Source organism: Trachymyrmex cornetzi, unplaced genomic scaffold (assembly GCF_001594075.2).
Source record: "Trachymyrmex cornetzi isolate Tcor2-1 unplaced genomic scaffold, Tcor1.1 scaffold61, whole genome shotgun sequence".
Lineage (NCBI taxonomy): Eukaryota > Metazoa > Arthropoda > Insecta > Hymenoptera > Formicidae > Trachymyrmex > Trachymyrmex cornetzi.
This window is the reverse complement of record NW_017299926.1, coordinates 1,001,890-1,013,589: the sequence shown is the minus strand read 5'-3', so window position 1 is coordinate 1,013,589 and position 11,700 is coordinate 1,001,890. Positions and strand designations below refer to the sequence as shown.

Genomic DNA, 11,700 nt, shown 5'->3' with positions numbered 1-11,700 from the left:
TACATAGTTTCTTAATCATAATATGTAATAATTACATAACGGAATGATGATCAGTGATAATGTAAAAAACAATGATATTATTTTACAAAGTGTAAATAGATGGGCACTAATCGTTAATATGGCTAAAACTTACATCTAATGTCATGAAATGGAGAAAATGTTATTTACAGGCAATTCATAAGGTACACGGTTTACGCTGACTGACATTTTCAACACATCAGAGACGATCTCAGCCACTGTAAAGAGAATTCGAGATTTAGTATAATTTCTAATAACTTATAGTTCATAATCATAACAATAAATATATTAATAAGTTAACCTAACAACAGGATATAATAATCTAATAACGATATTTTTATATACCTCCGACAAGCTTAATTTTATCGTCCCATTTTGCAAAGGGTCTTTGCTCTCGAATATTCCTAAATAAATGTAAAGCATTCAATTAATACAAAATATTTAAAAGCTTATATAATCAAATTACATAAGTTAATTGAACGTCTCATAATAAACGTACCAAATGCATCACTCAAGTGTAAAATTGCCGAAACAAAGTCGCCAAATCGAAGAGTACCGTCTTTCCTCATGTATCGAAGGATTAAAATGGATAATACATCCGTATTTAATTGAAAACCTGAGATAGAAGCTTTCATTACACGACGACGAAATAGAATATTTATTTCAAGTACTGTATTACATTTTCTTTTTACGTACCAACTTCCAGTAGAGCATCTCGCAATCTTTCCGCCTTGAGTATACCCGTTTTTTCTTTTGTGTGATTCTTAAAAGCAGCTTGCCAGTACTTTAAACTGCACATAAGATCTTTGAAATCATTAAACTTCAACCGGCCACTCCCAGAACTCTATTTAGAGATGCAAGAAATGTAAGGAAACTAATTATTTATCATATATCATATAAATTATCAGAGAGGGAATATATAGACGATTTTATTTAAAATTCTAACGAAATAATTGATGTATATAGTCAATTAAATAAATTAAACACGAAGCTAAAGTTCTAAATTTGCAAACAATTATCAAATAAAAGCTGTGGTCTGCGGTTAGACCGCACAGTTATAGCGATCGAAAAAATACTAAAAAATCATTATATTCTAAAAAAAACAAAGTTTTTATTGTAAAAGGATACATCCATAGTGAGCACTACTTGTCGACAGACTTCCATGCAGGCACAGCTTTTGATATAATCTAGAAATAAAAAAAAATACATTTATTTAAATTAACATTACATAACATTTTAGCGCATCCTACTTTTAGCAAAATGTTCTATGTATTTTACGACGGAGAGAAAAGCGTCGTACCATTCGGTAAACAGGCTTCTAAAAGCTCTTGCAGTTCGAAAGCGTTTACGGTTCTGTGCTCGTCGGCGAGCTGCAAAAATACAGCCTCGTATTGAGAGAAGCCTTTTCCTTCGAGGGGAGGCGCCTTAACAATTGCCGATTTCATTAACGACGGCGGAGTGTCTAACAATCTGAAACATTAATGGTACAATGTGTAGAAAATGAAATTTTACCGCTCACTCTTTTATTCCAGAATACAAAATATATTAATGTGCAATAAATCAAAAATGTAACATTTTACATATTTAAAATTTTAAACAGCGCAATTTTAATAATAAAGTAATGTATCACTAATAAATTACATACACGCGCAAAAAGAAGACAAGACAAATATCAATGATAAACAAAGGCAGCAAATCATTTAATCGAAAAAAAATATTCAATGCGGTTCCATAACAAAAGAATGTATGCTCAAGAGAGGTAATTACTTGATGCATCTTTTGAAATATGGCTAAGAAAGGATTTTAAAACTGTAGTTGAAGGCGGGCGTATACATATCCTCACGTAAGTTAATATATGCTGCACATTAAATGCACCGAGACGGCCATTCGATCCTTTGTACTGCCTCGTGCAAGCGTGACATCAGCAAATGCATATACCTACTTGAGTTTTAGAGGCTTACTGCTGTAGACCCGTAATGTGAAACTCGTTTCTTGAGTCGGCTCGAAGGTCGTAGGTACCAGCAGGTAACCGCCCTGCTCGAGCTGACACCTGTGGCTCACCTGTCGACTATTCGTATACTGAGAATTAACTAAAGACTTGTTCTTCTTGAAAAACTGTTTGTTTATCGATTCGGTGCTGTTCTTCGGCAGTGTATATGCTGTAAATCCAATTACCTGAAGACAGCGAAAGTTCGATAAGCCAATTTAACAAAAGACACGTTGAATGTTGAGATATTTTGGAAACACTTCTTACTTTCGGCTCCATAATTGAATGCTGATTTAATGAAACGATGACTTCTTCCATCTCACTTAAAATCAGATGTAACTGTGGATTTATGTGAAAGGTTTCTATACGAGAAAGAAAATATTCGTTAGATTATTTATATAACTTGGTTGAATAAGTAATATAATTATATATATTAATATATATATGTATATATAAAATGATTTATGAATGATGGACTAATCAAACCTTGATTATTTCGACATCCTCCTGCGGTAACGCCTCTCCTCCAGCTGCCTTGATATAATTTCATTTGCCAAGTATGTTTACTGTGTAACGACGGTTCATCTCTCGAAGTTTCAGCATCCAGATGCACAACTTCCAGGTGAGTAAACGTCTTAACGAAATCTGAGTATGATATCCTGCTCGTAACAATACATAGTTGAAACATTTCGTAACTTCACCGAAGTTTGGAAAGCTACCTTACTATTAACTGCGGGGACTACTCAACGACATTTGATTCCAAATTGTTCCAATTTATATTTAACAGGGTTGGGTAATGCTAAGTTAAAAAGTTAATTAATTTTAACTTAAATTAGTTACATTTTAGACTCTTAACTTTTTAACTTTATTTAGTTACATTTTATCCGTAACTATTAATTTTTTATTTAATTCTTTGAAGTTAAATCTCAGACATAATACGCGGCAATAGCGATAACTTAAAATGAGGTGAAAATTGCAAAAGTGAGCAAATTTACTAGGTGTTGACCAATGAAATTATAAATATTCTAGTGAATTTGCTCATTCTTGTAATTTTCACCTCATTTCAAATTACACAATCGACCCCCAGATTTCAATCTATCAGAAACCATGTATTTCGATGTATGTAGTTTCTGATAGGTTGAAATCTATTATTCCTTATGACTATCTTATTATATATTCTCTCGTATTGTGTCTGAAGCTTTAGTCATACCACAGGCCAGTATGTATAGTCGAATCTTATATACTAAATAGTATATATAAACAAAACATGTAAATAAAATATAGAGTATTTTCTAAATAAAGTATATATTTGTCATTTCCGTTATTTGTAAGACTGGAACCCTGGAATCATGAATTAAAAAAATAAAAAAAAATAAATTTAACTTTTAACTTTTCAATTACTTTTTTTTATTAACTTAACTTTTAATTTAATTAATTTCATTATAAATTAACTTGTACCTTAACTAAATTAAATTTTCAAGGCCGTTAACTTTAACTTAACTTAGTTAAAAAAAAAAGTTAACTTACCCAACCCTGATATTTAGTAATAAATCATACAACCGTTTTTCATCTTGACTAATTTAATATATTTTCTGAAGTTATTTTTATTTGTGTACATCATAAATTATACTTTACTGTTTTGTGAACCTACCAAAATTCTCCTTCGGCCATATTTCTCACAGCTAACCGTTCCCTTTCCATTGCTGGTACTTCCTCCCATTCAAGCCCACCTCTCGCCCAGGCACCGACATATTCCCCGCCAGGCCCAAGAGGATTCCTTAATTTTACTAATTGCACTGCTTCCCCTCCAAAAGTTTCCACCTGCAACGCGGAAATCGATATTGTTCTTTCAAATAGCTTTTATTACTCCCACTGTTCTTATAAATTATATAAAATGCTGGCGACTGATATACTAACCCTTTCAATTGCATACAATCTGTAATTGATTCCCATTTGTATCCCATTAGCGAGTTTTTCTGTGCTGGCACGTATCTAAGGTAGAAAATACACATGTAAATAAAGTGTTTGAAAGAATTAAATGCTATCTCTTTTGAATATTCTGTACCTGCTGTTGTTGATTATTATTTACTGTACAAGTAATAAGAGACGTCATGTCCAAAAGTTTTGACAACGCTCGTCCACAAGCTGTGGGATCTTGACGAATTGCGATGCTTTCGGTAATACCACCCGTGAGATCAGACAAGCCATCCAATAATGTACCATATTTAAGTGCCTCGTAAGAACCGTGAAGTCTGAAAACAAAACGGCATTTAAATTATTTTATATTTATATAGACATGATACTATATTTTTCTTACTTGTTAGAGCAGTCACAATATTATCTTTCTAATAATCAGTAAAAATATGGATAATATTATTTATTCCAAAAAGCATCAAACACTTTCAATAAATAATTCAGTACATAAATATTACTTAATAAGCTTTATATATGTAAAAATGTTATAATAAATAACAAGATATTTAATGACAATAATCTGATATCAAAATTTCGCAAGGCTTAATCCATGCTTAATATTCTCCATTTTTTCACTTATGCTAATTTTATTAGACCACCTGAGATGTGGGAGTAATAAATGATTGAATACACAAATAAATATGTAGAAAAAATAATTCTCGATCTTGAAGTAATAAATTACGTGGATTAATCATAAGAAAATTGCTATCACTCATTAACTATGAGTTTATCGTGACAGTAAAGACCGATCAGTGATTTCTCATACTATTACACTGATACCTTGATAGACATAGAGAAAACATACTTTCTTAATCGCTGAGTACTTGGCCGGATGAGGGAAAGCGGATGAGAGTCGTATTTTTTCCCCTTACGACCTCTTAGCGCTGACACTACATTACACTATACGCCATTACACACAACAAGAATTACTTTCATCGAATCAATTTGCAAAGAATCAATGTCTAACATCGCAATCGCAGACACGACCAGCAATATTATAGGATTGTTAATTGAATGTTGTTTCCTCTTACGTATAATGAAATTCTCAATATTTCCATGTCACTATTATGAGCACTTTCATTCAAATAAATCTAATTTGATTAATCTGGTGTCTCATGTGACAGTACCTCATGATTAATAGCATCCGTGTTCGAGAGATGTAATGCATATGCAATTCAAATATTATTTAGTATCAAATTAATATTTAAAAAATTCTCATTTAACATTTTTGTTTAGCAATAATTCCCCATATTTATATTGTATCATCAACTATATAGATTTCATGATTTTACACGGATAATTATAAATCTAGTCCAATATTTACATATCAAAAGGAACATATATTTCTTTTAGTAAATAGCCGAGAAAGCTCGTAGACTTTATCTCTAAAAATAAATATCGGTATGTGTGTGTAGATATAATGAAACCAAAGAGTAAGTACTTTCAGGCTAATCTTGCAAATGGAACCCAACCAAAGAGGAACATAATTTCATTAACGTTCCATGATCGCTGGTATTGCAACAATTTCTGATAACGCTGTCAATATTGAATCCAACGGAAAATGTAATTGGTATTTTATACGGAACCATTCCTGACCTATGCGACGCATGAGTAAAAGGAAAGAATGGTAAAGAGAGAAGTAGAAGAAGAAGGTCACGAAGATGCTCAACGAACTTGTCGGAACTTGAGAGTAAGATCAAGGGAGTATACGTGTATGTGTAAACGATATTATCTTCCTTGCATGTGCCGTTCCTGCGGGAATTAACATTCCGGAGATAACGGAGCTCGCACAGTTCGCTTCGTTTCAAACGCCTTTTCTTTGTTATCGCGCGTGCGGTTTGCGCGTGTTCGAGTCAATCTAGAAACCGTAACCATTCACACGCACGATTGCGGGTGTTACCTGGGTATTTTCTCAAGGAAAACATACGTAATATCCAGGGAGAAAGATTCCGAACGTACAAATAGATCGTTATTGCAGTCAACTTGCGTTTCTTTTTCTTTCCCTCCCTCTTCGCCTTTTCTTGTAAGGCCATAAAGAGCAATATGCGAAGTTTGTTATCCATGTGATTAATTAACACCATGTACTGATAATTTAGAGGAAACGATTATTGCGTGGTTAATTGAAGTTACAGAGAACAAAATCGTTAATCTTTCATAGGAATGATTAATTGAAAGAAATAAATTGGAAGATGAAACATAATAAAGATAATTATTATAAATAAATAAAGATACGAGTGAAAAGGACATGTAAGAGTCAATTAAACATTATTCAATTTTCAAAGCGTCAAGATATAAAACGTATTCTTAACAATAAAATTTTAAACGAAAATGTCGAAGAAAATACAACTTATATGAGTCAAGATACAAAATTATTACATGTTTCAGCCTTTTGATTAGGCCATCTTCAGATAGTAATAAAATATTTAAATTGTTGTGAACAATTAAAACTGAACGGTTACATATACCATCAAAAGAAGAATACTTCTCCTCAAGCATGATACCGCCCGTACGGAAAAAAACTATTAGAACGCCAATAGTAACTAATGGAATGCCAATAGTAACTATTAGAATGCTAATAGTAACTATTGAACGGCAATAGTTATAAGCATTCGACACTACTGCATTGAGTACTGTAACACTAGTAATGAATAGTTCCCACTACACAATTATATTGACTAGTATAAACTTTTAGGATGTACTAGTAAGAACTACTAGTAAGAACTACTGAAATATAACCACTAGTGTAGACATTTAATAGTTTATATATACTACTCTCATACTAATCATTGAATAGTTCAAACTAATAGTGTGCAAAAATGTAAGAAATTAAACTAATAGTGCACATTCTGTACAGTATATTGAATATTTCTTGCAGCATTCAATAATGTATACTTTACAGTATGTGTTGTTCATTACTGCTGAATAGTATTGTTAAGCAATGGTGATACTTTTTAGAATTTTTTATATTATTTCTCACAATTTTTATGAAAAGTTTAAGATTTTCTTAAATTTTTTAAGTTTCTACAAATTAAAATATTTTTCAGAAAAAGTCAGATCAAAATTGAAATTTCCAGAAATTTTTATATCTAAAAATACTGAATTATTTACAGAATCCTCATCCAATTATTTCTGACAATAACTGAGAAATTTTGTATGATTTTTTTCAAAACTGACTGATTTTTTCAGAAAATTATTTCTATTATATGCCACGCGCGTATAGCTTAGATTTGTATATTACAATTATATTTAACATTAATTTTTTTTTCTATGTTTTCCGTCTCTTTCACATCTTCGACCAGATATGTTACAATTATACGTCCATTAGCATTATAGGTGTTCGTGGTTTTCTTCAAAGGAGCAATTTCCGTACGATGCAGAAGTCAAGAATGCTAAGTGGAGGTTCGTATTCGGATGGGTGACCGCATGGGAGCATCATAAAAATTAGTTCCCGAATTCATGAAGGAAGCTTTTTTTTATATAATTTTGTCGTGTATCCTCTAAAATATGATGCTAATAATATTTATTTTTGCAATAAAACTTTAGCGAAATTTCAGTGAAATTCAACGAAATTTTTTCCGGCACTATTACACTATTAGCGAATTTATTATTGCACTAGTAGTGACACTAGTTTTTTTCCGTAAGGGCGGCGCTGATAGCAAACGATTTTCTGACCGATTGTTCATAACATCCTGATAAATTCTTATATGTCCTGATTCTTATGTCCTTTTCACTCATATCTTTACTTATTTAAAAAAGAAGAGTCCTTTACTAATTTATCTATATTGATAATCATTATGTAATCTTCCTATAAATATTATGAATAAATAAAGTTGTAAAGAATATATTCAAACAAACAATAAAATAAATTAATAATAAACTTCATTTTTGATAGATGTTAATAACATGGAGCAGCACATAAGAGTTCAAGTAACGAGGTCACCGCACTTTCGACCGAAGGTGCAACCGCTGTGGCTGTATGTAATTCTATCTTTGTCACTTTGTGACTCAACGGTTAACAGCACGCTTGCCCGTTGATGCACTTCCGTTTCGCGTTTGTCTAACGGAGCGATGCAGTCGCACGCGTATATGCAACGTCATTGTCACGTTACCTCGCTCTATTACCAATCATCTATGTCATCATTGTCAATCGCTTTCCGCTATTACTACGTACTCGTTATTACATCCTACTTGTAGTAGCATCCTTGAGATCATTGCATGACTAAATGTGACGTATAATCACAAAATTACTCTCCTTTCGTAATGGAGAGGCTAGAGGATAATTCCTCCTAGGCTCAATTTATTCTGTTTGTTCAACAATTTAGTGTTTATATTTTTTTACTTTTACTCATTTCTCTTCAACGCATTATGTGATTATTTTCATAAATCGACAATTTTATACAAAAGTTATATTCTTCTAATCAAAGTGACGCTATAAAAATTTAGAAGATGTGTATACATTTATGATTACGTCATAAAAGTAATAATACAAAACAGGTTAAAAGCAGTGTTTCATAATAATCGTATTACCATTTGAATGTGAAAAATAATGTTACAAAACAACGAAATATTAAAAATGTTAAAAATGTAACGGCAAAATATTAATATGTATATATGCGTAAATGAGAAACAGGAATTAGAAATTCAAGGCTTTAGTTATTAAAAATAGTAGCAAAATATTCACCAACCGTTCATATAAACACTATTATTTCCGGTCTGCTGAATCGTTAATAAATTCTTACACGCTTTGCGACATCGACAGCACTTTTTACTTGCGTTTCGTTTCTCAATCAACAACTTTTCATACACGCGCACGTCACGCGATTTGGTTCTGTCAGATCTCGCTACATTTTTTTCTTACGTAAACGACCGGGCATATCTTTCTCGCGCGTATAGAAAGCGGCGATCGAGAAGTAATTCGACCGCTTAGCGAATCTAGCGTGCATGATGACTCGCATGATCTTACGAACATGCGAACAGCGAGATCTTAATGATACCGAAGAGCCGAACGAGGCAAGATCGACTTGTAGCTGTCCGCACCGGCGAGCATCCACCTTCGAGGGATTATCGGCATGCTTTCGCGGCCGTTTTTGCGCTAGCGGATACGAGCGTGGACTGTGGTCACCAGTGCACTGACCTCCGATCCATTGCTGGCAAGCAGCGATACCGACTACTTGCCGAGTGAAAGTATCGGGGCCCTGTGTGTACCCTCGCCAAGCACACTATCGCGTCAAGCGTGTGCGTGCGTAAGTGCGATCACGCACGTTTAACGTACGATCGGGCAGACGAAATATCTCGGAGCTGCCTGATTTCTTTTCGAGTCGAGTGTTTTCGTTGCGAAGTTAAAATGGAGAAAACACGTGCTGAGAACTCTCATGGAGATCCGCTGTTACATGTATCGCGCGTTTGCAAGCATATTAGTACTGAAATAAATTACTTCTTACATAAAAACATTTCTCAGTAATATACCTTCACGAGAAAGTAATTCTATATAAGAAAAAGATAAACTCAGAATTTACGTAAGAAGTTCATTCTCAACGGAATTTAATAACTGTTCATTTTTACGCAAGGAATGTATAACATTTTGTGTATTAAATCGAATTTCAATTCTTATTTCAATCGCTGAATTATAAGTATATAGCATTTCGCATAAAATAACGTGAAGCTACAATGAAATTACACAATTTTATTTTATGTATAATTTATAAAAATAAATACCTTTTTATTTCGAAATTTTAATTTCGTCTACCGTACGTAATTACTTTTCCATTCCACGGGCAACATCGCGCAATTTGTGATATTTTCCAATACGACTTTCTATAAAACGAATGAAATATACGAACAACGATAGGGGTCTGTTCGGCTGAGCGAGATCCGAGGGGAGCCAAGCGATGTTTTCTAATGGAAATCGAAGGAGAAGCATGTTGCGCATATATTCTTGCACATATTGGCACGCGAAAGAGCGCATGGGCTTTCTAACCGATTCTCGATGCCGCTACTGGTTTAATAAAGCTGGCCAATCGTTCCGGATCGGCCAGATTTACAGGGTCGCGGTGAAAGAGGAAAGGTCGACGAACGAGTCTGTTTCTCTCTTTCTTTCTCTCTCATTCATTCTTTGCGATTCTTCGACCGATACCGGCATGGATGTGTGTCGTCGTTGAGATATTTACCGGCTCACGTATACAACGTGATACTATTGCAGGATTAATTTATCGTCGACATATCGCCACGATTCCATCGACGAATATATGGCACGTGACGCGAAAGTGTGTCGATGATATGTCTAAAAATTGAACAAGCCATCGATACTGTAATATTGATCCATATTTGTTTTGCGCTTACAATTTGCTGTGCATGCAGCATAATCACACTTGATATGACTGATACATAGCGATCTTGCAACGTTTGCACGAATAATTTCGCGAAAACCAACACAGTTTGCAAATATACATGTCAAAATCTAGGTATATGCTATTGATAGGTTTGACAATTAATACAATCTTCTCTAATGGTTTAACACATATCGTTATGAGACACAAAATAAGGACTACGTTATGACTAAATTATTCAACTAATCGCTTGCACGATGCATCGCGCGATTATTTCATACTGTAATAACTGAAATTACGTTGTAGAATTTTTTACCGTGAAAACTACCAGGCATACGCGCGATATGGTATTTCCTGACACGGAATCATAAACATTATCGCGCTAAACTTATTACGCGTGCATAACTTGCAACATGCAAGTATTACACCACTTGTGCAGGGTCACTCTTATAATATTTTCATCAACGCACAATCATTATTGTAATCGTAATTACGATCGACATTTGCAGTGGAAAATTACTTTTTCGCGAGTAAAGTCGTGTTTGCAGTTTCAAATTGCTTTTTAAATCGAAGCTGCGGCATCAATTAACATCACTGCATATTTCAACGTTGACGAGCGGAAGTTGCTGAGAATCTGCAACGTGCGATCAATTATTAATGATCCACGACCTCGATGCGATATTTCATAACTGACGCAATATAATGCGTACATATAAAAGTGAAATACGTATATCAATCCTTTAAATTGTATTATATGTAATTCAAAAATTAGACTTGACTCACAGAGTTGGGCATGTATTTGAAATATTTTTATTTAATAAAATAATAATAAGGTTCAATATGTATAAAACGAAATGAATATTATATAAAAGGGCATAGAACCAATATTTTAACAAACAATTATAATTAGAATAATAACATTACATACATACGTTTCGACTCCGATCGGGTCATTTTCAATGCAAAAAACAAAAATTAACTTAGAAATCCGGTAACAATAAAAAAACCTTCAAATTACATAATAAAAATAAAAATAACAACATAATGTCGCTAACATAATATAGAACATAAAAAATTAATAGTAACATTTCATAATGAGTAAATAATACAATGTATTGAATAGCTGTTGCAAAAATGTAAAAACTCAGAAGAAAAGAGTAAATAATAATAACAAAATCTTAATTTTGTAAGAATATTCATGTAGTTCAAAGTCAGGTATAAGTAGTCCCATTGAAATTAAAATTAACTTGCAATAACGAACATCTCTTGTCAGAAGAAAATAAAAAAGGAGTTATAACCAATTGAAATTATGCTAAATATGCAAACACGAACATCTCTTATCAGATGAAAATGGAATACAAATAAATTTATAAAAATCCATATGTGTATAAACTT

The 11,700-nt window shown here is 33.0% G+C and overlaps 1 protein-coding gene across 2 annotated transcripts in view; it reads right to left on the bottom strand.

Moving 5' to 3' along the window:
- CalpC (calpain C) overlaps window positions 1-11,700 on the bottom strand; it is a 37,369-nt gene continuing 25,669 nt past the window's right edge. The window contains exons 5-16 of one of the 2 annotated variants that reach the window (XM_018516181.1): window positions 4,071-4,257; window positions 3,923-3,997; window positions 3,657-3,826; window positions 2,492-2,664; window positions 2,273-2,367; window positions 1,961-2,193; window positions 1,319-1,488; window positions 1,147-1,205; window positions 715-862; window positions 518-634; window positions 364-422; window positions 1-236 (exon numbers count right to left, since the gene is read on the bottom strand). In XM_018516181.1, coding sequence (XP_018371683.1) covers window positions 210-236; window positions 364-422; window positions 518-634; window positions 715-862; window positions 1,147-1,205; window positions 1,319-1,488; window positions 1,961-2,193; window positions 2,273-2,367; window positions 2,492-2,664; window positions 3,657-3,826; window positions 3,923-3,997; window positions 4,071-4,257 — 1,513 coding nt within the window. In that variant the 3' untranslated portion in view covers window positions 1-209. Of the gene's footprint in view, window positions 237-291; window positions 423-517; window positions 635-714; window positions 863-1,146; window positions 1,206-1,318; window positions 1,489-1,960; window positions 2,194-2,272; window positions 2,368-2,491; window positions 2,665-3,656; window positions 3,827-3,922; window positions 3,998-4,070; window positions 4,258-11,700 lie in introns of those variants that run through there. The other variant, XM_018516180.1, reaches the window with a different exon arrangement.